Source organism: Colius striatus, chromosome 5 (assembly GCF_028858725.1).
Source record: "Colius striatus isolate bColStr4 chromosome 5, bColStr4.1.hap1, whole genome shotgun sequence".
NCBI lineage: Eukaryota > Metazoa > Chordata > Aves > Coliiformes > Coliidae > Colius > Colius striatus.
In genome coordinates, this window is record NC_084763.1 from 41,789,127 (window position 1) to 41,814,547 (window position 25,421).

The 25,421-nt window shown below is 39.0% G+C and overlaps 1 protein-coding gene across 9 annotated transcripts in view; it reads left to right on the forward strand.

The window, feature by feature from the left end:
- Window positions 1-25,421, forward strand: part of RBM33 (RNA binding motif protein 33) — a 102,315-nt gene that overhangs the window by 56,011 nt on the left and 20,883 nt on the right. For 5 of the 9 annotated variants that reach the window (XM_061997386.1, XM_061997388.1, XM_061997392.1 and 2 more), the window contains exons 11-16: window positions 2,827-2,986; window positions 4,002-4,330; window positions 4,875-5,120; window positions 5,920-6,207; window positions 6,364-6,420; window positions 12,544-13,176. In XM_061997386.1, the coding sequence (XP_061853370.1) occupies window positions 2,827-2,986; window positions 4,002-4,330; window positions 4,875-5,120; window positions 5,920-6,207; window positions 6,364-6,420; window positions 12,544-13,176 (1,713 nt within the window). Of the gene's footprint in view, window positions 1-2,826; window positions 2,987-4,001; window positions 4,331-4,874; window positions 5,121-5,919; window positions 6,208-6,363; window positions 6,421-12,543; window positions 13,177-14,303; window positions 14,556-17,765; window positions 18,541-25,421 lie in introns of those variants that run through there. The other 4 variants (XM_061997389.1, XM_061997390.1, XR_009818834.1 and 1 more) reach the window with 3 other exon arrangements.

A 25,421-nucleotide genomic window follows, 5' to 3' on the forward strand; every position in this document is an offset into this window, starting at 1 on the left:
TGACTAGCTGCCACAAGAGCAGACCTCTTGGAGTCTTAGAACTAGGAAGCTGGATTCATGCTGGCATTAGGAACCAGGGAGTAGAAGGAAAGACATGATGGGGATGAGAATATGTATCTGAAAAGCAAGCAGAATGGAAACAGTAAAGCTAATTAGGCAAAGAATATTTGGAAAGGTACTTGAGGCTGAATTACAAATTTGGTCATAGAAGCAGAGATACTTGTTTATTTTGTAACCTAAAGCTTGTCTTTTGTGTTCTAGCACTAAAACCGAAGTTTAGGAGTGAGAGGAGAGACTGATAAATATCTTGCCTTGACCAGGACAGAATATGTTGAGTTTAGAAGGAGCAGGTAGAGGAGACTATGGCCACTGTAGTGCCATTTGGTGCTTGGCAACAAGACCAGCCAGATGATTACTGCAGCCAGTTCTTCAACTTGGCTGGCAAATATGAGATACTTAATGCTTTATTAGCCCAGGCTTCAGTAAGTTAACACATAATTTAGTTTTTACTTGCTATTTTGGAAATAAGATATATGTAGGCATACATTGTGTAGAGAGGAAAACACAGAGAGAGTCTCAGAGCTTCCAAGTCGAGCTCTCCGAGAATAGGTTGTCTGTTGAGACTGTGCTCTCTCCTCGGGTGCAATATGCTCATGTGACTATGTGCTATAAATAAGATGCAAGATAAAAGCCGTCTTGTGTGAAAGTGCCCTGATGAACTTGTTTTGCTACTGTCTGTGTTCCAATAACCTTATGCATTATCCAGTAATAAGCTAATAACTAAACAGCTAAATTTCATTTGGTTTGCTGGGTGCCTCCCTTGAGACTCTGCACCTTGCAGAAGTGCCGTCTGTTTCCCAGAATGGCTTTAAGAGTGATGCTTTGAGAAATAGGCTTTTATCACCACAGCTTCCAAGGTGAGGGAATGCATTTGACTTTAGTTTGCAAACACTTCTGGCAGCTCCTACATGTAATGATGGTAGAGGTGTGTTTTGGGAGTGAAGGGTCAAGATCCTCAAGGTTTGTGTTCAGTTAGTCTTTTGGCAGGCAGCCAGCACTGTCCTGCTCAGTATGAGGGAAGGGCAATGCAGTTGAACAGCCTTGTTCAGCTAAACCTGAACAGACTTTGATGGGACAAATAAATGTCACTTTCTCCATTCCAAATAACTCCCTTTTCCTCCAACTGCTGCTGTTTGCAGACAGCCTGTGAAATTCAAAGACATTAGTCTCTTCCGAGGTGGCAAGGATATTTTGTGTTGGTAACTGTTCACTTGCAGAAGCAGCTCCTCCTACAAACAGTATGTATGTTATGAAGACTGTCATGCTTGAGTGTAATATAATGTCTTTCCACTAAATGAAATACCCACAGGAGACTGGCTGACTAGAAGCACTGGTGATGGGATATAGACCCTTTAATCTCTAGGAATGATAACACATTTACAGTTGATGGCTGTATAATGACATAAAATAAGCAGTCACAGTCTCCCTTCCAAATAAAAGGCCTTAGTGTCTCTCATAACCCCGTTCAGGTGTTTTCAAGAAGGCCGCAGATTTAATGATGACTGTGATCCTCAGTGCCTCTCATCTACTTCTTTGGTCCTTGACAATCCCAGTTTATTGTGCTGGTTAAAGGATGTGAAGCAGCTTTGTCTTGTGCTACTTATGTAGCCAGTAGCCTTCCATTTCCAGGGGAAATGACCATTTTTGCTGTTTAGGAAATTCCTTTTCCTAAAATGCTAGTATTTTTGCAGTATAAATAAAATAGAGTGAGGCTGTTCATACTGTTGGTAAGGGCAGCTGAATGCAATTTAGTCCTTTGGTCATTGGCTGGTGAAGGGGCTGTTCAGGTGAAGGGACCTATTTCATTCAGTCTGGTAGTTTGATCTGAAATCTGTTTTGAAAAGCTTGTCTTCAGCAATAGAAAATATTAAACTTTTAAGCGTCAGAGCTAGACAGAACAGATGTTACCACCGATTTTCAGAATCTGTATAAAAAGGAAGACAAAGTGTTCATAGATTACTTTCATTACTTAATCTACTCACACATAATAAGGAAGTGCTTGTGAATTTAGTCATTTATGTGAACAAAACTCTGTTTATCAGAGGTTGCTGACACAGTTTGTCAAATTTTGGCATAAAAAAGAATGATAGTATGAATTACTCAACTGTCTCCTGCAAAGCACTGCTTTTGGATTAACTTGTGCTTTCTGCAACATGCAAAGGCTCACTTTACATTAAAAAACCCCACAAAACAGAACAACCTTACTGGAGGAAAGATAATTTTGCACTCTTTCTTACAATGCTTCAGATGTGACTAGACAGAGGTGTTACTTTCATGTTACTTCTTTTTGAAAGATGATTTCTTTAATTTTCTGAATGCCATAAAAAAAAGAAAAGATTTTTTTTTAAGTAAATCTTCTTACTTCTGTAGCTTATGTTGACTAAATTGATGGTGGCCAATAGCATGGGTTAAGAAGATAAATGTCAAGAATGTCTTCTAAAGTAGACATTAAGGTTTTTTTTTTTTTAATTATTAATAGGAAAGGTCAATAATTGCATGGATTTCAATAAGCTTGAGAAGAAAGGGCATTCCTGTGGTGCTAGTGATTATTAAATCATTGTGAATTCATTTCAAGATACTGTACTTGGGGTTAATATATCTTCCATTGTGCAAGAATGACTCAGTGAAGGCTGCCAATTTGTATAGATGTTAGGAGATAACTCATAAAGCAGTTGTATTTTTTAAGGGGAAGGCAGAAAGCTATAGTGGGACAATAGATAAATTTCTGGTTGATAATCTTAATCTTAGCTCTGCTTTATTAAATAGGGCCCTCCAGATTTTCAGCAGCACACGCCTGGACCAGTTCCTACCAACTTCTCCCAAGCCCCAAGGCTGCCAATCCAGGACCAGTGGAGAGGGCCACCACCACCACCACCACCACTCCCTCCTCCACCTCCTCAGGAAAGAGATCCATTCTTCCTAGCAGGTAGGTGTTTTCATTGCCTTTAATGTAAAGAATCCCCTCTTTGTGAAGTGTGTGTATCCTGTAACATCACATGTTAAGAAGAACATGAAGGCTGCAAGATCCTGTTTGATGGTCTGGTAGTATCTTTTCTAACCTAATTGTATGTCTCCATCTGTATCTGCCATCAATGTAATATGTATACAGATACAAAATAATTAATACGTAAGAGACTGTTGCAATGAAATTGTCCCTTGTTACATTTTAGATAACTAATATTCTCCATAGGGTTGAGTTTCCACTAGTAACCTTTTTAAATGCTTGTGTGTACTGTAAAGAGTCTGTTGAGTTTAGCTAAAGTGATGCAGCACAGCAAACAAAATAGATAGTAAGTGCATGTGTATGTAAATTTGTAGATACATGTATATAATTATGGAATGGTAGAATTGGAAGGGACCTTTAGAGATCATCTAGTCCAACCCGATGCAGAAGCAAGTCAACCTAGATCAGGTTGCATAGGAACATCTCCAGGTGGGTCTTGAAGATCTCCAAAGAAGGAGACTCCACACCCTCCCTGGGCAGCCTGTGCCAGGGCTCCCTCACCTCAACAGTAAAATAGATTTTTCTTATAATTAGATGGAACTTGTGTATAATGTATATTAGACACATATGTTATAGACATTTTACACAAAATATGCAAAAGAGTAGTAAATAGCTGATCAGCAAATGGTATTAGAGTTTTATGAGTTCTGGTGTGGGTAAAACTGTAATCTCTGGAATCCTTCATTTATATTGTAATAGAATTTCTGAAAGGTATTGCTGATTTCAGGGAAGTACTGGTTGTGCTGGTATCAAGCATCGTTCCCTTTATAGAAAAGTCACATAACCTTGTGAGTAGCTCTTAAAATTAAAACATCCCATGCCATTTTGCACTGTACAGATTTCAGGTTACTTTTCCAAATGAAAATGGAGCTTTATGTTTCGACAGTGTTTGTGTCCCAGGTAGGTTATTATTTAACCAACTTCTCTGACTCCACAGATCCAAGGTTTCCAAGTCATCACTTGTTCGAGCAGCGAAGCCCCCCACCACCACCACCTCCCCCGCTTCTTAACAGCACTCACCCGGTCCCTGCACAAACCCCGATGCCGTTCAGCCAGCCCGGGCCAGCGTTCAATCAGCAGGGACAGCAGCCCGTGTTTCCCAGAGAGCGGCCTGTACGGCCCAACATGCAGCCTCAAGGTCCTGTGGGGATTCTCCACTTCAACCAGCCGGGCTCGGCAAATCCGCGGCCATTCATCCCTCCCAGGCAGCAGTTCCTGCAGGCGCCGGGGCAGCCGTTCCTGGGCCACACGCAGCCCAGCATGCAGGTACGGCGCCGCGGCCGCGCGGGCTCTGCGGGGCGGCTGCGAGCGGGCCCTGGGCCTGGCCCGCGGGGTCAGCGGTGGGGCGAGAGCGCCCCCTGGCGCGCGGCTGCGGAGCGCGGCGGGGAGTGGGGACCGATCTCTGTCCCTCCGCTCCTGCGAGTGGGGCCCTGCGTGCTCAGTGAACAGTCTGCGACTCCTCTTCGCGTTGTCTGTTATAAACGTGGGGAGATCTTCACATGGCATGATGTTGGGTTAAAAAACCCACAACTCCAAACAAACAAAAAACCCTCAATATAAAAGCCATTAGAAAAGAGAATGGAGGGCAGGAACCCTTGCATTTGTCTTTTTCCACTTCAGCTGTTGACTTACAAGGTTTCAGTGTTGAACTACCTTGCATAGCTTCTACGAGTCTGTTTTTGACTCTGTATATTTTTGGTTTAACCTAGTCTGTAGCTGCTCATAGAATGTTTTGAGGACTTCAGAAACTGGAGTTACTTTTCAGGAGTTTATTACCTTGATACTAAAATAGTTTTTTCTTCATCTGAAGGGTCCTTTGCATCCTCCACTACAGCCTCAGCCACAACCTCAGCCTCAGCAGCACCATCACCAGCAGCAACCGCAACACCATCACCAGCAGCAGCAGCAACACCATCATCATCTCCAAGGGCCACCACAGCCCTTGATGCCCATGAACCAGCCACAATTTAGGCCTCATATGCAGGCCACACAGCAGCAGCCAAATAACAACAGGATGCAGTGTCAACCACGACAGGGTCCAATGAAGCCGAGGCATGTAAGTACCACATACATCAGTGTTCCCCTTGCATAGTTCTGAATGGGTAACAGGCATATAAGCATAGATTTCAAAACTCACCAGTTTAATTTTTTTTCAGTCCCATTTATGCCCTTCCTACTCTGTCTCTTTCTTTCACCATTTCTTGCTGCTTTTCTGCCTTGATGATTTTACAACCTACATCCAAAAATAACATGTATATCTTACCCTTTTTCTTTTCTCCTCCCGTCTTCAGTGTTTTTATCGATCTAGGTGCGATAAGAGGTGATTCAGTTGCCCAAGACCTGGCAATAAAGGAGTCTGGGAGGATAGGTTTGCTTAATAAGATTTGAAAACTGCTGGTAGCCTGTGATTGTGTGGGACCCTAGTTCTCTGACACTGTTAATTTGAAGGCCTCTGTACCACTGCTAGTAAGCTTTCTGGTTCAGATAGCGACACACGTATTGTTTGCTTCTGTTCAGCATATCGTGTTTCTCAGTAGGGTGGGGTAGCATGATAGCCTATAGCAGTGCTTAAAAAAATGTGATTTGCTTTGATTAGGAAAGTAAATCTGACAGTGAAGCCAGTTGCTGAAAAAGATGTTAAGTGAAATGCTGTTTTGCTTTTAATTAAAAAAACCCCAACAACAAAACATTGTTAAATAGTTTCATTTCTGTCATTCTCTTCTGATGTTGAAAATATTGTGCCTCTTCAAAAAGTTCTTACTCTCAAACTTAATCATCAAAATGTTAAACAGGAAACACTTCAGTCTGGTTAGTGGTGGAAGTCTTCAAATTTTTTTTTCCTTTCTGCTTTTCAGAATACAGCATCACAAAATATTGTCAAGCGTCCAAATCAGCAGCTACAGTCAACTGCTCCAAGAAACAGTAACTTGCGTGAGCTGCCGATTGCACCGTCACACGCTATGGAAATGAGTACCAACAGGCGATCCTCTACCCCGGCTGCTCAGGTCAAACCCATTACCAGCACCATGTCTGCCACCAAGTCTGGAGCTGGCGTTGGAAACTCACAGGGAAGGCCCGAGATGAGAGCTAAACCAATCACACCAGTGGGCCAAGCAAAATCAGAAGTAAAATCTGAACCAGAGGTAAGGTGCTTTTTTAATATAAACAACTGACATTTCCCAAAAACTTTTCCAGCCTGACTTGTGAACTGGAAGCACATTTAATGTCTTATTCACCCGATATTTTTTAATGCCACTAGAGGCCTCACTTCTGAACTGCACTTTTCTCTAATGTGATAGCAGAACCAGTCTCCCATTAGGAGATGGAAAAAAAAGTGGAAGATTGGCAAGGCTATGGTGAGTTGTCATTTTTTTCTTGGGAAGGCAGAGGTTGAGTGAAGGTCATCAAATGATACAATAGCCTTTGTGCCTATAAATCTTATAGAATTATGATCCTTTTATATTTTTTCTTCAGGTAATCACATTCTTCTAAGTCAGCCCTTTTCCTTCCATTTCCTATGATGACTCAAAAAAAAAGAAAGTGGGGAAAAAAAAAGTTATTTGGAGAGATGCTTTCCTGGTGCTGTTTGCTTTTAAGCTGTTCAGTCTCCTCTGGGGTCTTGAGCACTCACGCAGGAGGTTGCAGCTCCATTGTCCATGTAGTACATTGTCCATGTAGAGTAGAAAATCTCTCTTTGATGAAACCTTTAGGCATGAGGGAATATAGGAGATGCTCTTAAGCTTTTCCATTTTGGACAAAATTATGCTCTTTGCTCTGCTGCCACTCTGCACAATCAAGAAATGGAGATGCTAGTGTTTTGGACTCCACTGGATTATGCAGTGTGAGGAGATGAACATTTCCCTGCATGAATTTTCCTAGAAGCTAGAGAAAACCCTCCGTGAGCACTTGGAGAGTGGGTAGGATTGCACTGATGGTGCTGTTAATCCTGGTACCAGAGGAACATGATGGCTAAATGCACCCTGTATAATTTCTGAGTGTCAGGTTATTCTGACACAAGACAATGAATCTTGTCTCAAGGACCAGGGTTGGTTTTTTTTTTTTTCAATAACTGTTGAAAGCTTTATTTGTGATAATGCTGTCATTCCTTTAAGCTGCTCATGATTAGCTTTTCATCATCTTCTTGAATTAGGGATGGTCATAACTAATCTTCACAAATGAGGCACAAAAGAAACACATAGCTGGCAGTGTTTGACCTCCTGTGCACTTGCTTTTCAATGGAAATATTAAAAAAAATCCTTATTTCAGCTTTCAGTTTTGATCCCCTTCCCCTCAATTTAGTCAGCTGGAATAATCTAAGTCACAGAAGATGCAGTGCCTCTTAGACAAGCCTCTGTCATTCAGGTCATTAGAAAATGTTGAAGCCACCCTATCTAAAACATCTTAAAATTCTTCCATAGTGTAGTCACTTGAAAATTAAGGCATTAGTTCCAAAATATCTCTGGCAGTATTTAGAAAAATGGATGAGTATTTTTTCTCAATCCTCTTAAGCCAATGAATTTTAAAAGACCTCCAACCAACAAAAAAAAATCCAACCTCACCAACAAAAAAACCACAACAAAAAAAAAAACCCAACAATCTTCTCAAGCAGTCATTATCTCAATTTTGTTTTAAACATATCCTGACAAACGTGTAGCTAAAAAACTAATATTTCTTGTGTGAATTCTTAATATTTTACAATTAAAGCTTTCTATTTATTTCTGTATCTATTCTATCTTTGAAAACAGTTTGATACCTGTTTTATGTAAGTTTTTGCAAAACATGATAAAAAGACAAGTTACCTTGGAAAAAAAAATGACGTCTCCTAGTGTTTCCTATTATTAACCATAAAAGTAAAGCCTTTATAGGTAGACTTGGCAAATTCTAGAGGAATGTGTGTGCACAGAACCCTTCTTTCAAAACAGACTTTGAAATGGAGTCCCGTGCTGCAAAGGGTGCAGTAGCAGTTGTCTCTTTGTGGTTGTGCTGCTGCAGGAGCTTTGTTCACTGATACCACTTGTCACCTCTGCAAACAGGATTGCTGCACTAGTAATGTTCATTTCCAAGCTTTTAATGCTATTCTTCACTGTTGTGGTAACACGGGTTATTTCATTTCTCTCCTTAGGCGGATTGGAATGTTTTCCACTCTCTTTTGTGTGTTTTTTCTTGTAATTAGCTAACTTCATCCTGTTCTTTGGCTTTCTATGAAGATGAGAAAGAGTTAAATTCTGTCACTTTTTTCTAGCTGTATTGCTCTTAACTGAATTGGGCAGGTTATTTTGCAAGTGTCTTCAACTGGAAAATTATGAAGACTTTTCTTTGCATTATTTTACTTGAAGAGTTAGTGGTCATATTTATGAATGCACTATGATTCAGGAAGCAACCAAAAAATAGCAATACTGGCTATTAAAGGTTTTGCTCACCTTCAAAATACATATTTGGAAGGTTTGCAAGCTCAGTGACTAGAAGATTAAAAACTGTATTTCTACTTTAGTAAATATATAGTTGTGTTCTCATTCCCAAGAGACTGCAAAATACTGTCTTTAAATCATAGAATGGTAGGGTTGGAAGGTACCTTTAGAGATCATCTAGTCCAACCCCCTTGCAGAAGCAGGTCAACCTAGATCAGATCACATAGGAACATGTCCAGGCAGGTCTTGAAGACCTTCAAGGAAGGAGACTCCATACTTTTGTCTGTTCAGAGTAGCTGTTGCTCTCCAAGATTTAAACTTGCATATCCTGTGCCTGAAAACTCACTTTGACAATGAAATTGAAAAATATAAGTGATAACCGTGGGCCTAATTCCATGTTGAGGTCAGTTTAGGATAAGATCAATCAAAGCATTGCTAAGCAATTTTAGTTTGAAGAAATGAGGGTAAGGCTGTAAAGGGTGGAGTGAAACTCTTCAGAAGAGATAGATATTCGAGCTCATAATAGGAGAGAAATCAGTACAGTGCTGTATGATCATGGGTGTGCTGATATTACCACTTACATTACAATTAATGCCCTGATGCACTGGAGGAAAATCTTCATGTTCCATTCTCCTGTGTCCAGTAAATTTTAAAGTGGGACTCTTGGATTTTATATTGCCATATTTTTTAAAAGATGACTTGCCATATGGAAGATAATTGCTGTGTTGCTATTGGAGCAAATGTAGCAAAATCCTTTTCATATTTCTGGAGATTAACTACCTGAAAAATTGTACATGTCTAAATTTGAGTTTTTTCTGGTATAAATAGGTTTTACTTTTTTTTAATGATACTTCCCATTTTGTGCTTAGAAGATTCTTCATGTCATAGTCTTTCTTCTAGTTGGAAGAATGCAAATGGGCCATTTACTTCCAAGAGTAACTTCAAACCTTGTTGTTAATTCTGCTCTTCTTTGCCCAAGGTGTACAGTACCTGTGTTTTATAGGGTAACTTGTACCTTCCGAGGGTTCAGGAGCTGATGTCATCGGTAATGGGAAATGTGTGATGTGTCTGGAGGTGACTCCATTTAAAATAGTTTGTAATATTGAACACAAATAGCTAAATGATGTAGTCCAGGTCTGATCTTACCCTTTGTGAAGACTTGTCCTGAGTTTTTTGACAAATTTTTCTAGTATCTTCTAGTTATTAAAACTGGAAAAAAAAGTAAAGATAAAGCTGCTGAATAGATTTGTGCATGTGCCACAGAACAAACCATCTTGATTGTTTGGTCCTTGCACCCATTCTACTGAGGGGCACAAGTGAGCATGGTTGTATTATTCCTTTTTTGTTCCTTGATAGCAAACCAAACCACTTATGGTATCTGGTTCTTAGGACTCTACGTTTAGTTTTAACTAGTAACAAAGCCTGCAGACCTTTTCTTTTAATTCGCCATGAGACACAAGCTACTGATAAGAGGACTTAAATTACAGTAGAAAGTTTAATCCCCTATTTTAGAGCACATCTTTGCTGTCTTTCCTTCAGTCAAGAGGGCCATTTTAAGTTCTCCTGGGAAATGATGTGTAACTGCTGCTTCTCTTACTGCTGCTCTTCAGTTAGACTCAGAAAAGCCACCTAGAATGTTTTCTTCTGGATTTCATTGCCTCTGTTTTCGTCCTAGTGAAGGGTTTGCTGCCGTTGTGAATCTATACTGTTGGGTCGTTATACAACTGATCTCAAATCAAACCTGACTCCTGTTACTTTGTTATTTTGTTAATGATCACAGAGCCTTTGTAGTGTTTGGATTTTCTCTATCTGCAAGGGTGCTTTACCAAGAACTTAACAGAAATAACAAGTTGCTTATGAAGATGAAGGATTTGCATCTACCTATAGCTCACTGACAGGCTGATCTGCAGTTGTCATATGACCTCAGAACTCTTGACCCTGAATTTCTAAGATTACCCTTTAAAAAGGGGTTAACTTTATAGATTCGTTATTCTTTAGGTATTTAGTTGAGATTCTGAAAGGAAAATTTCAGACCTTCTGAGACCAGATTGCCTGAATATTGTACTAAGCATTTACTTAATTTCATGTTTTGGTACTACAGTTTGTCAATTGTTTTCAGTGTTTAATGCTCATCTAGTTGAAATCAGTATGTCTGTCCAAGGAGTGTTGCGTGGACATATCAGTTGGGAGTCTCTCGGGATGTTCATTCCTTGTCTGCCGTCAAAGATCATTTAAGTGTGCTGCAAAGTACCCATCTCTGTGCTACTGTATGTAACCCTTGAGTTAGTCCTTTGAACTTCTTACATGGTGATCTACATCTTTCAAGACTTCAGAAATTGTTAGATGATGAAATGAGCAAACGAGTCCATGATAATAAGAGATAGTGGATAGAGCTGATCAACTGAGATACTTTCTGTCACTGAAAATTGTATTAATTGCACCAGGATCTGCTTAACAGCACATCCTCCTCCTGTCTGGATCTTATCTGTACTTTCTCATCCTATACAAACAGTATTTAAAGGTCTTTTTTACTGTATTTCATAAAGATCATATTCTTTTTCTACTACAGTCCAGCATCTGTAGGTTTCAATCTAAGATGAAAAATTTCAGTTTTGTCCTGTAGCGGTACATTCCTGTTACCACCCATCAACAAAAAGACCTGGAATTTAGTTGTTAGTGATCAATCATTAATCACCACTATTGTAGACCAAAAAGTGTAGAGGAAACCCAGGAGCCTGGGTACAAATACAACCCTACTGAGCTTTTATATCTTTGAACTGACTTTGGGGTTTAATCTGTTCTGCTTTTTTTCTCTGAAGGTTAGGGAGCATTCTGGGACACAGCAGGAATAAAAGCACTTAAATTTTTTTTTTTTTTAATTCAAGTTGCGCATTTGGGCTCTATATGTGCAAAAAACCATGGTATTGTGTTGACAAGAGTTTGCACCAGTTGCTGCAAGGTTAGCTGTTCATCACAGATTGCCAGGTTTTTAGAAATATTTTTGTGTTCTTTGTGCTATAATTTACCAACATGCAAAGTATTGTTACTTTGTGAGACTGTTTTTGTTAGGGGCGGTTAATATTATCTTGAATAGAATGTTGTGTTGTTACCATTTGTAAGCAGTCTTTACAAGTTTCCACTTTAAATATTTCAAATGGTTGAAAAGCAGAAAATAAGATAGTGAAAAAGTATGCTTTGTAATTTCAAAAAGTGCATGAGATGGTATTGCAAGAGCAATTTGATTTCTTTTCCAGGAGGATGAAGATCTGCATTTCCTTGACTTCTGTCCATTTTTATACAGCTTCTCATAAGAACCCATTCTGCCAAAGTTGAAAAATCTTTAGAAAGGTTATTTGCTGGTGTGTAATACTTCTCAGAAAGGCCCAGGGCTGGAATATTAAAGGCATTCTCTATATACTATTAATATTCCAACACTGCATTTGGCAACATTTTGATTCTGAAGAGAGTGCATGAGTTCAAGGTCAGAGAGATTGACTTGTGCTGTTCATTATAACCAATTATTGTGTGACAAATGAGTTTGAGATCAGACTGAAAATTCTGTGAGAAAAATCAATAGTTCTAATCAGGGCCTTTCAGGTCATTTGCCACCCTACCTTTTGTTACTTTGTCAGAAAAGAGCAAGATAAAACCTGTGTGACAGTGGGTTGCCTCTGTATTGTTAGTTTTCATTTGAAACATATTTTGATATCTCGAATTATATTAATAGTTTAATTGGTTTTAGAAACTTCTAAATGAGTTCCAATTTGTAAAACTTCTTTTTTTTAATTTTTTGTTTTTTTGGTTTTTTTTGGTACTGGTGCTAAAGCTTTTCTGTCTAGGAAGTAGTATATCTAAGTCCTAAACTATATTTGACCTGTTTGTAATGAATAGCGAATAAATCTTAACCAGCAGATATACTCCACTAATAGCCTTAGCTTGATACCAGGGGTAAATTAAAGAGCTCTTCAGAGACTTATAGCTTTACAACACCCAAACCAACGATTTAATGTTGCTTCGACCAAGCTGGGCTGTTTGTGAATTTTCTAAATTTCTTTGTATTTTCCATCGTAGTATCCAGATGAAGATGAGGAAACCAGATTGTATCGTTTGAAGATAGAAGAGCAGAAGCGTCTAAGAGAAGAAATTCTGAAACAAAAGGAGCTGAGGCGGCAGCAGCAGGCTGGTGCTAGAAAGAGAGAATTGCTGGAAAGACTTGCGCAGCAGCAGCAACAGCAACCTCCTACGCAACAGTCCTACATGCAGCAAGAGGATGACTCCTCCAACTTCCCCACCAATGGCAGCCCTTACATACCCCACTCTGGCTTACAGACCAGGCAAAATGTGAAAAACAGACTCCTTGTTAAAAAGCAAGATACAGCAGTTCCAAATATTCCCCCCAAACCCACAGATTTCCCCCAGGTCGAGGCGAATATGCCATATCAAGGACAGCAGATGAAGCCAGTGAAGCAGCTGAGGCAGACTAGAACAGTACCTCCAAGTCAGCCTCAGGTGCTGCAGAAAGCATTGCAGACAAAACCAGCCGCAGCATCGCTGCCCTCCACACAGACTGCTCGAGTGGCTTCGGTACAAGCCAGGCCGCAGGACCCGAAACCTGCTGTGAAAAGGACTGTAATGCAACGGACAAACAGTGGAGATGGGCCCCATGTCGGCAGCAAAGTCAGGGTGATTAAGTTGTCAGGAGGGGTAAGTTTCCAAGGCTCATCCCACACGTGTGTGTTGTCATGGTTTGTTTTTGTGTGTTTCATTCTGTGTAATCTCAAAATCAAAATTGGGCTGAAGCTAATGAGGGAAGTGGCAGGTTGAGCAGATCTAACAGTCCCTGTTTGCAGAACTGTAAATTATTAGCAGCAATTCAGAAATCAATGTTTGCTGTGCTACTTCACTGCCAGGCAGTTATCACTGGAATCACAGCAAAGTAATGCTCCTTTCTTTAAAGTTGGTTGCAACTTGAGTCTGAATGACTCCTCAGCTGAGCTCCTTTTGCTTACAGTTGGTAGTTCTGATAGTTGGTCAGAAATAAAGGATTTGGATGGCTGGTTTTAAGGTTTGGTTAAAAGGCCAGGTTCTACTTACTTGATAGTTAAAGCCAGCTGATAAAGTTGTGTGCAGGTGCTGGTGTTAGGTATGGTTTCTGTACTCAAGGGAAGATTTGTTTTTTTTTCTCTGGGAAGGTGCATTGTGAAACTAAAGCAGTGTATTGGAGGGGGATGTTTTCTGGTAGAAGCTGAGTTTAAAACATTATATATACCCTTTCACTTCTGCATCTAAATGAGATTTCCTTATCTTTTGATGAGAGGTCTATTATCTGCAGAGTGTCCCTTGAGCACTGGTATTGCAGAGGGCTCACAATGCTGGTCTTGATGTCAGTGTGCATATTTTAAGATTTAGGGCTTCTGGTTACAAAGTATCTGGACTAAATTTCTTCTGTCATAATGAAAAGACAAGTTAATTTGTTAAGACTCTGAAGAAACTGAGATGAGGGGATGTATGCGATTGTGTTTTCAGTATGAAATCTGTCCTCAGGTTTATGCTGAGGAGAAAAGAAAGGTGTGATTTGGTTCAATGCTGTGGTACATTGTAGGTGATTTTTTTTAATTTTTTTTTTTTTTTTTTTTGGAATAATGCTGCTTAAATTATTCAAAGCATTAATTAGGGAAACTTGCAAAACCTCTGTAAGTCTGTAATGAAATGAACAGTGTGTTAACAGGGACTGAACAAGGCCCTGGAGGCTAGGCTTTACTCTCTAGAAATGGAGAGGAAGTCAAAATGCTGAAGTCTTAACTACATTTTATAATTTTTTTTTTCCACAGCTCATAAAACTTAAACACACTTAAAGTTGTGAAGTGCATGATGACCAAGTGGTCTTTCAAAATATTAACGTAAAGGGCCTTATTGACTACATAGAGCTGACAACAAGCTGGCTTGGAAGATGTCTAGTTCCTCAGACATGGTAACTTAAATGCAGAAGAATAAAGTACCAGAAGTTGAAAGGAATTGATTCTGTTGGGCTAAAAATATTTTCATATAAATATGCCTGCAGGAATCCCAGTGGCCTGCAAGAGGTAGGACAGGTTTGTTGTTCATGAATAATTGAATAAAGCAATCATGCACAACTTCTTTCATTACGTGGTAAAACAAAACAATGCCAGTCACCACTCTGTACCGCTCTTCATAACAAATGGTTATCAGTGTCCGCAGTAGCATTCACAATGAAACAGGTTTTTCTTTTAATGCTGTATTCAGAAAACCATAAGTGATTTGTTTCAGATAAATCTCATGGTAAGCAGGAGCAATTAGCTTCATTAGGTGCATGTTTAACCCCTTTCATTGTGTACAGAAGCAGATTTGCTCTGTCCTTCCTAACTTTCAGACACGAGGTTTTAGCAAGGTAAAGCGAGTTCTTTGCATGTAGCCTTTGTTACTTTTTTCATATTGCAGTGAACATTTTAAATTTTCCTTCCAACTGTGAAAGAATAAAAGCAAGCATTGCAATTAGCTGTTTTAACATTGATCAAGATAGTCGATTAATTTTTAATCAGTTAGTGACAAGCTAAATCTATGACTTTGTTTCTTTGACCACACAAGAAAAAAAAAAAAGAAAAAGTTGAGCAGCAGGGAGGTCAATCTTGTCTGTTTTGACAGGATTTTAAAGAAGAATTAAAAGCTACTTGGAGTCTGAATACTATAAAGATCACAAATCTTGTGACAAGATCACTTCTAGTGTTTAATCCTGCCACATGCTTCATTTATTTTCACAGCTTTTACCTCGACCCTAAATATAAAGCAAAAGGCAAATCTCATTTTTTCCTAGCCATTCTCCTTTGTATGTAATAGTGCTTTCTCTAATTCCCTGCCTTGGCCAAATGGATGACTGATATCTCTTATCTATATGCACTGACTTGATCCTGCAGTTATGCAGCCCTGCCCTTTCTGTCAGTCTAATCACTTGTACCCTTTTTCCTTTCCTAGAGCTCTTTTGTGCAGAAGTGTTTGAATACTCATGTACTAATGTGGTGGCTTGAGGTTAGACACACTGCAGGTTCCTTTTCAAAGCTCTCTTTGGTTCATCTTGGCAAAGACTTGGAAAGTCCCTTCTTTTTCAGCTTGCTAGCCATGGTCCAGCACCATAGCAGAGCTGTCATTGGAAGAAGCTGATTGAGGCCACACCTGTGGTAACTCTATCTAGAGCAAACTGACCTGAAACAGGAGCTGATAGGAAGGACTAGGACTGTTGTAAATTTAGTAGAACCATCCATAGAACAGAATTAAATGGTGCTACATTGCTGACGATGGTTTTTGTTTAGCAGTTAGGGAGATATACTTGGTATATTGGTAATATTTATGGTGTACAAATAGTGTCAGAAGAGAATGGTTTCTTCTCTTGAGGGCATATCTCTCACAGTTCAAGTTTCTAAATATGTTTGTAATGCAGTACTGAGGATCTCTGAGCTCCAGGTAGAAATACCCCATTTTACTTTAGAAGGTAAAATGACCTTTCATCTATTCCCACAATATTCTGTCTGGAGAGGATTTTCATCTTTTAATTTTTTTATGGAATTTGTAAAAATTACTAAATTCCAGGAGATATTTTCATTTGCCTACTTCATCTGATGCATAAAATGCGTTAATTTATGGCTTCCTAAAGGGAAGTAGAAAATGATTGAGCATTTCCTGTATTACAAACCGGATCAAGGTGATATATGTTAGGTACCATCATTAATGATTTTGTCTGCTACTTTCTAAACCAATTTCTTCCCCTCCAGTACTGATCTGCCCATCCCATTCTAATACTCCTGTAATTTGTGCAGGAATGGTAGTGAATAGTTTTCCATTTTAATTGCTCTTTTAAATGTTATGTTAGTGGAAGACTAGGTGGTGCCTATTGTTTAGCAGGTATGTTTTGATGTTTGGATGTTTTTTTTCATGGACACTCAAATGTCTCTTGATGGATCTGGTCTGCTTTGTGGTTTGTGATGTGTTTGCAGAGCCATCTTTTCCATGTACAGGAGTTCAGCATATTTGCTGAGTATTCATACTAGTTTATTTTACTAGATAAAACATCTAAGATATGCCTGGCTTGATTAAGTGCTTGAAGTCAGTTCTAAAGATATTCATAAGAGTAAACTCAGTAAGTTCATAGAATGTTGGTTGTTGGGAAAAAATATCCTGATAAATCACTTCAAAATGTGATCATAACATTTTACGAAATGGGGGTGAAGAAGTAGAAATAACTTAATCTGTCTTGAAGGGGGAATGAACTCAGTGTCATGCTTGACAGATTTTCTGAGATCTCATTATTTGAGATTTCTTTGTGTATCTATTCCAGTGTCTAATCTGTACATTTAGGGGAATATTCTTAATGACCAAACCACATTTTCTTCTGCAGTTTTGAATCTGTTACTAATTGTATTATGGTTCAGGAGGCATGGGGAAGAGTTTATATCCATCTTTATGACTGTATCTCTCTTTAAGTATCTCTTAACTGTTTCTGAGCTCTAATATCCTTCACTCCCTCTTGATGGGGCATATTTTCCAACACCTTGGCTGTTTGTGGTGGTCTCCTTTGGACTCTCTGTGTTCAGTCCATCTGTAAATAATTCTAGTACCAAATGCAATTGAATCCCTTAAGCCAAGGTATTACAAGTATCTTCAGTCCTAGAAGAATAGGTTTGTACCAGCTATAACATTAAATATGTTAAGATCGTAAGAGATGTGTGCTGAACATGTTTTTCATTTAGTTGGAGGTTCTGTGGGGAAAATCACTATCATTCAGTCACCTTACGTGTTGGGTGGTTTCTTTGTAGCCAGAAAATGGCCTTGTGTGCTCAGAGATGTGTGCTTCTCCCAAAGGCCTGGAAACAACGGTTCTTACACTACACCAAGAACACACCTATCTTTATTTCTCTTGAAAACTGCAAAATGAGATTTTTGCTAAATCATAGAATGGCAGGGGTTGGAAGGGACCTCTAAAGATTATCTAGTCCAACCCACTGCTCAAGCAGTTTGACCTAGATCAAGTCACACAGGAATCTGTCCAGGCAGGTTTTGAAACCCTCCAGAGAAGGAGACCCCACACCTTCCCTGGGCAGCCTGTGCCAGGGCTCCCTCACCTTTACAGTAAAGAAGTTTTTTTTCAAGTGGAACTTCTTGTGTTCCAACTTTTGTCCATGACCCCTTGTCCTGTTGCTGGACACTATAGAAAAAGATGTTGTCCTATCATCTTGACATACATCTTTCAGATACTTGTAAGTATTAATGAGGTCCCCCCTCAGTCTCCTCCAGGCTGAACAGTCCCACATCCCACAGCCTTTCCTCATCAGAAAGATCAGAAGGTCTCCTGATGATCTTGGTGGCCCTGTGCTGGAATCTGTCAAGAAGTTCACTGTCCCTCTTCAGCTGAGAAGCCCAAAACTAGACACAGGACTCCAGATGAGGCCTCACCAGGGCGGAACAGAGGGAGGCAAAACCTCTCTTGACCTGCTGACCACACTCCTCTTGATGCATCCCAGGATGCCATTGGCCTTCTGGGCCACGAGGGCACATTGCTGGCTCATGTTCAGTTTATTATCAATCAGGACTCCCAGGTCTCTCTGCAGAGCTGCTCTCCAGCAGGTCAGTCCCCAGCCTGTGCTTGTGCATGGGGTTGTTCCTTCCCAGGTGCAGGACTCTACAAATATAAAAAATACATTAAAATCTCAGTGTTCCCTGTTGTGTTAGACAAAGTATCTTATTAGTGATCATAATTCTTGCAAACCTGAAATGCTTAAACTCAGAAGCTTGGAGAAAGAGTTGGCAAGTGCCTTTGTTTGAAAAGTCTGTCACCAAAATAAATTACCCTTGAATGGTAAAGAGAAAAAAGAAAAATGAGATAGACAACTTTATTCATATTGAAAGAAACTGAGAAGTGTAAGAGTGGAATTCTAGCTGTGGAAAAAGATGTTGATTGATTCTTGTTTGATAATGTAACTCTTGCCTTTGGTTAATGTTTGTACTTGTTTCTACTTGCATGTGAATGTTCAAGTTTAATTAAAAATATTTGACTTGAAAGCTCTATAGTGCCTTTCATCTAAATATGCCAGGAATTAGAAACACTATGATTTTTGGTATTTGCATGACAAGTTCTTGAGAGCACCCTTAACTCATCTCTGCAGTGCTTCCAGCTGTGAGAAACAACACAGCAACTCTTGCTGTGTGCAGTCCTGTTAGTTCTTAAGCAGCAGCAGAACAGCATTACAGTTTATTGGTATCCCAGTATCTGAAGGAGGCATGACTAAAGTCTGTATACTATTAGCAGTGGACTCAAGGAGCTGCAGATTCCATGATATCTGAACACTCAGATACTCTGTTGTTTACAGAGTGTCAAAATGAACAGGACTTTTGAAGCAGAACTGATATAAATGCTGTTGAAACGGGAGTCTGTCTGACACAACCTGCAAGATTTCACTCTGGAAATACTTCATAAATGGATTACCTTCTTAATTGTACCTCAAAAAATCCCCCCAAAGAAACAGACAAAGGAAATCAGGGACCTATGTGGTGTTCCAGTTACGAAAAAGGCACAATATTTTCATGAAACATTTGAAAGTGAGCAAGAAATGCTGCCCTCCCAGACCTCTGGTGAGGATAGTGTCTGCAAAGACAGATTATTTCATGGTGGGGGGATAGTGAGGCAGGCGGTGCTGTACAGTTTGGGACATATTTGATTACTGGGAAAATGAAATACAATAGGAGATGTGGACACATACAGCAACTACAGAGACTTAAGGGGACAACCAAACCAGACACAGATAGTACTTTTTATGGGTTTGTAATAAAATCCTTGAAAGCAAGAGGAGATATCTACCTAAATTGAATCCAACTTTGCTGTGGATAACGTGGAACTAAAGTGCAATAAAGTACTTTCTATTGTAGACTGCAGAACAGGTTTCTCCTTTTCCTCAGGAGACTTTTAAATTGTGTGTTGAAGAAGAATGCTGCTTCCCCCTGCACATCCTGAAAGCAAAGCATATGGTATTGCCTGTCACTCTTGTTAAGTCTCAAAGGAGAGTTTTTCCTCCATCATGTTGCAGTGCAAAATTTGTATTGATACGACGTTGGTATTAGAGTGTCTCTAGCAGTACAGTTTCCTGGAAGGAGATGACTAAAGGCAACTGTAACACTGTTGAAGTACGTTATGATGAAAAAGAGCTAGTTTTCAAATGAAAACTGATTGAATGCAATCTTTTACTTTGGGAGAGAAACATGCAGGTTTCTTCCTGTTTAAATGTAGTGTTTTGAGTGCTTGTTAAATGATATTTCAGGTTTGACCACTTGGAAGAGACCTTTAATACAGAGGTGAGGCTCTGAGGCAGGAGAATCCTGACACTGTACGAGTGGTGATGGCTGTGTCAAGGAGCTTAAGGCAACACACCAGAGGGATTCAACTTACTGTTAGTTTTAAGCTTCAAGGAGCACAAACTAGAACATCTAAACACGACAAGATGAATTCCAGTCCAGAACCTTGCCTTTTCTGGAGCTTTGACACAGAATTTGTATTTTTTTTCATGTTGAACAGGTGGGTGGTTGTACTAGAAAAACATGCAGTCATATTTTGACATCTGATCAGCTATGTTTCTGTCACTGATGGTGAAGCTCCTGTGAAGCACCAGTATGGCTAGGATTCTTTTAACATCTTTGGTCCTTCTCCGTGCCTTAGTTCACCTCTCGGGCAGATGAGATACTTAAGATCTGAATTCTGTTGGCACATGGGATTAAAAGCAATTAGCTCCTTTTTTTTTTCTTTTTTTTTTTTACAAGACATTTTATTGTTTATTTGTTTGAACTTTTCATACACCATTAGGCACAGAGGAGGAGATAGTCATCGCATTATGGCTTGCTAAAGCAAGCACAGTCTTTTATCAGAGGAAGGGAACTATTTCTGCATTTTATTCATTGCTTACTCACAGGGTGCTCTTGTTAGAGGTAAGTTTGCCCCTGAAAAAGTTCTGGGCTGGGAAAAAAAAACTTTTAATCTACTAATCAGAATGAGAAATGTAATTTTCCTGGTGTAAACAGGGAGTGCTTTGATTGTTCTGCCACTTCTGTAGTCTGATGTAGCTTATTTCTCTGTGTACTGGAAGTCAAAACCCATACCATTAATGTGTCTTAAAAGAGTTGTAAATGATGATTATCTGTTGATGAGACTATGGTATTGTAGCCTGGCTGGAGAGCAGGAGTTTTAAGTACTGGCATTCTTGAATTTAAAAACAAAACCAAACAAACAAAAACCCCCACCACTTTTAAAGGTCTTAGAGGCCTTTAAAAAAACTCCAGGTGTTTCTTGTTGGCATTTGACAGATTAAAAACAGATCTTCAGCTGTTCAGAAACATTGTTTAGTCATGTCACTTTGTTGTGGGATATTTGGCAAGTGATTAGGCTTCCTGTTCCCAAGCCCTCAGTCTATCATCTGGCCATAGCAAACTGATGAAGCATTTGGAGCAAACAGAAGTAGCTCATTCTTATTGCCTTTAATACATGTTTCTGATAATTGTAATGAGAAAATATTTGGATGTATTAGATGATAGTCTTTCTTGCTCTACATGATTTTTGCTTTACTGTTTTTGCTACATAGGGACCACAGTTGTCTGCATAGATGTCTCTTTTTACTATAGTCAGCTGTAATGTCAATAAAATATAAGTTTACATATAGAAGTATATATAGCAGACAAATAGTAATGTCTCTTGTCCTTGAAATGAAGATTAATTTAGTAACCTAAGAGATAGAGGTTTTCCCCTCTTAACTACTGTGATACTATAGAGATACCAGTTTAAGTCTGTATTTCTAGAAATGAGTAACAGGGTTTCTCCTTTCTTAAAGGAAATCAGTTATGGTTTTGGATTGAGATTTCTCTGCAAGATTTAAACCTTCATCATGCTGCAGAGAATTTGACTTATGATACAGCTAAGAAAAGTTGAAAACATTTTGCTTCTCTGTTTTATTTTTACACAAATCAACCAGAGTTTATTTCCTCCAAGTGCTTTATCCGGCATGTGCATCTCTTTACTATTGGATGATTTTGAATTAGCTTCATAAAGATTCCATGGATAGACACAGCATTGTGGTAGTTAATAGAAACCTGTGCAGTGAGGTCTATGGGCTGCGAGATCACTAACAGTGCCAATGACAGTGAAGTATGGCCTTATCGAAAGGAGAATTCATAAGAGGCTGCCCTGGGACACTGCACCACTGTCCTTCTGTGTATCCTGACAATGTTATCTGTCCTCTCAGTACGGAGTATCAAATGTCTGTCACGAGTACAGAAATTAATTTAATGTCACCTGAAGACATGCAATTAATCTTTTAGAGGTTTTCATAATACCTTTACAGAAAGAGTTGTCAGTTTGGCGGATTTGGATTTTGGGGTTTAGCAGAAGATAAGGAAAATTAATTTTTCATCAGGGTTAATACAAGCTAGCAGGGCCACAAAGGCTGGGAAAAATGGTTTGGGAATTTGTCAAGTGTTGTCACTCTAGAATAATGCTGCTTAACGTCTGATAGGTGTAATCAAGAGTTGAGATTTCTATAGAGGGGGATTAATCAATTTGCTCACTACAGAATGCAAGTTGGTGATACCATTCCTTCATGGGGTTTAAGAATGAAAATAAGATTTGATCTGTCAAACTGCAAGCAGCTCTGACAGTATCAATAGGCATTTTTATCAGTACATTTTAAAGCATTTGTTATAAATAAATTTGTCCTGCTAATGTTGGTGGCAAAGAAACTTCATCTTCATTGTAAAACTGTCATAATGATTATGATAGAGTAGAGAGCTTCAGTTTGCTAAATTCAAGCAGTCCCTCATAAAATTTGGCTTTCAGAATTTGTAGTCTCATATTTGACAGAACAGTCTTCACAGAGGACACTGACTCTATATATGTATAGGGAAAGAGTCTCACTATTGAAAACCTCCTCGCTAAGTATCAGAGAATCACATCTAAAATACATGCTCATTGAATGCCATCATTTATCTTTTTTGTTGGTCCAGTTTCAGATGAAACTGTGCAGACTCTTCCACAGTAGAAGTTTGAAAACCATTCAAGTCTAGATCCAATCCTTCTGGCCTCCATCTTTTGAGTTTTGTTTAATTGCACACAGTATGTGAAATTAACTTGTTGTGGTACTACCAACAGTCTTGCAGTACTTGAAATCTGAAAGGTGGCTTTTATACTTTCTCCTGAACAGAACTCCTGCCACTTAAAAAAAAAAAAAAAAAAAAAGGCATTTTCGTTATTTCAGAATTAGTGGATTAATGTTGAAGTTTCATACAAGAGAACTCTTTCCTGGCTATAGGTAGATCTTCACTAAAACTTGAGAATTCAGAGTGTGACGGTCAGAATGATTTGTAATATAGAAATTAAGCAGGAGACAATAACAGGAAAACATTGTTCCTTCATGAGTTTGCAGACAAAGAACGGAAAATTACTTTTCTGTAGAGAATTTAGAGGAAATTTGCAGTATAAAATTAGAGCTTCTATCAATCAATCTTAGGTCACTGTGGTGGACTGAGAAGTATTCTACCTGGTTTCAGCACTTTGTGCATCAAATTGTGTGTGGCTGGCCATGACAATGAATAGCTGCATGTCTGGAAAATTGTGTTGCCTTCTACATCCCCAAATGCTATAGAAATAAGCAGATGAAAATGTATTTTGACAAGAGAAGACTTAAAATTTTAATACTTCTGTCTGTTGCAACATGTTTAAATTTGGGGAGGGCAGTGATGTAAGCTAATGTAAAATTAGCCGTACAGAAATTGTCTTTAGGAAAAGCAAAAGTAGGTCTCAAATGAGCTGGAACTGAGACATTTTAAGTAGAAGAGATGCTAGCAATTTAGCTTCTACGATTTAGACGTCATTTTGGGTAGCTCCTGCAATACAGCTTCAGTTCACTGATCTGCTTTTCTCTATTTTGATTTGCCTTCAGGGTGCCAGCTTACTGCATAACCTCATGAATGAAAATCAGGAGTCTACATGCATGCAGTCATCTTTACAGTCATAGATATTTTCCTCCAATAGCTAGTCATACAATTGTGTGACCAGTAAGTAACATTCTGAGGTTTTACAGCTTAAAGTCCAGATGCTAAAACCTCTTTGTGGGTGTCCTGTTTGACTTAGTTCTTCACTGGCTGCCTGAACAAGTGACTGATTGTCTTGTATAGAAGTATAAAGGATGATGGTGGTGACGAGTCTCATTTGCCACCAAATGCTACTACACAGGTTGTTCATTTTGGCTCAGACGGTGCTTGTCCCTGCACTATCAGTGAACCAGTGAAAATGAATTGTTGCTAAAATTTGTTTTCTGGGGCTGTGTAATTTTGCTTGTTAGGCACATAGTGGTCTAGGAGTCATGTTTGGTTTTCATTTCCTTAAGAAAACCACCAGATTTTGTCTTCAGTTGAAGCCAGGGTTACTTGTAACAAGCAACAATGTATTGTTGACCTGTAGGGAGCACTGTTAGTCCTTGAGCACCATGTCACTTACAGACCTATCTTGAGAAGCAGTTCTTCAGATTTATCTCTGCTTCTCCTCTTCAAGTCATCTCAAACAGCAGATGTTCAGAGCAGTATAAAGAAAGAGTTTGATCCTGTCTTCCATCATGTTTCAGGCACAAGACTTTACTCCATCTCCTGTTTTTACTCTATGGACTTTCTCTATTGTTTTATATAGGTTTTCTTATTTCTGAAAGGTATCAGCTCATTAAAAAGTCTGGAGATGTTCCTATCTTTTCAGACATTTGCGGGAGTATCATGCTAGCAGTGAAGCCCAAAGGTGCCATTTGAGACCTCAGCAGGGAACAAACTCCCTCACATTTTTCATCAGTATGAACCAATGTTGTGTGTTTATGCCTTTGACTCTGTTACAGTCTCGTGTTTAGTTTATACAGTTTTATTTAATGATAATTTGTGCCTGGTAGTTAAATATTGGGTCATTGTTGGCCATTCCAGCCTTTCATGGGAAATGGTTGTTAGCTTCTGAAGTTTCAGTAATGAGCACGTTTGATGTGTTTTGTATCTGAGGACTTCGCTCTTGGATGCTCTTCCTGCGTGCTGGGATCAGGGGTTTTTTTTTTGTTTGGAAAGAAATGGTTGCAAATATTTATGGTTATTTTTCACAGCAGGCAATTAGCAGAGATTAGATTTTAACTCTCAATTATTGCGTTAAAATTCCTCCTAGATTATTTCTTTTTTATTTCTTTTATTTTCATCATTTTCCAGGTGCTGTAGGGTTGAATAAAAGATTATCTGATCAGGGCGTAGGGCTTATGGTGATGCTGATATTGGAACTAATATTAAAATGAGGAGGATTTAATGCTGATTTCCTGGTAAGACTTTTTATGCGTGCATACATTTGGGTTTTTCAAGAAGGGAGGAAAGCTTTTGCTTTTATATTTGTGAGCAATAATTGATTGATTCTGAAGGGAAAGCTTTATAATTTCTCACTAGTTAAGCTCTTAAATGTTTATACACAAAATTTTCTGTGAAGCCACACAGCCATTTGGTTTAGCAGATAAAGAACTGTATGTGATTAGAGGTCGAAAAACTAGATGCAGTTTTCTGTTGCTTTTTTTGCTTTGGACATTGTAAAGAGAAGCCCTTAAGTGGAAAGAGCTTCAAGATTTTCTCTGACAGATTGTGCTTTTGAAGTGTAGGCAGTGTGAGGAGGTGATGAAGCTGATTTGTCTGGGGTTTAAGCAGTTGAGTTCTTGAAGCTGTTGCCTGCATATACTTGATAATACAGAGAATTTGATTTAAGGGTGTGAATTGTCAACTACTAAACTTGCAAACATGAGACTATCCTACATGTTGTCTGTACCAAACTATTTCTCTTCAAATGATAGTGAGGAGACTTAGTAACCAGTCCTCAGGAGGTGTTTTTTTGCTTTTATTTAATT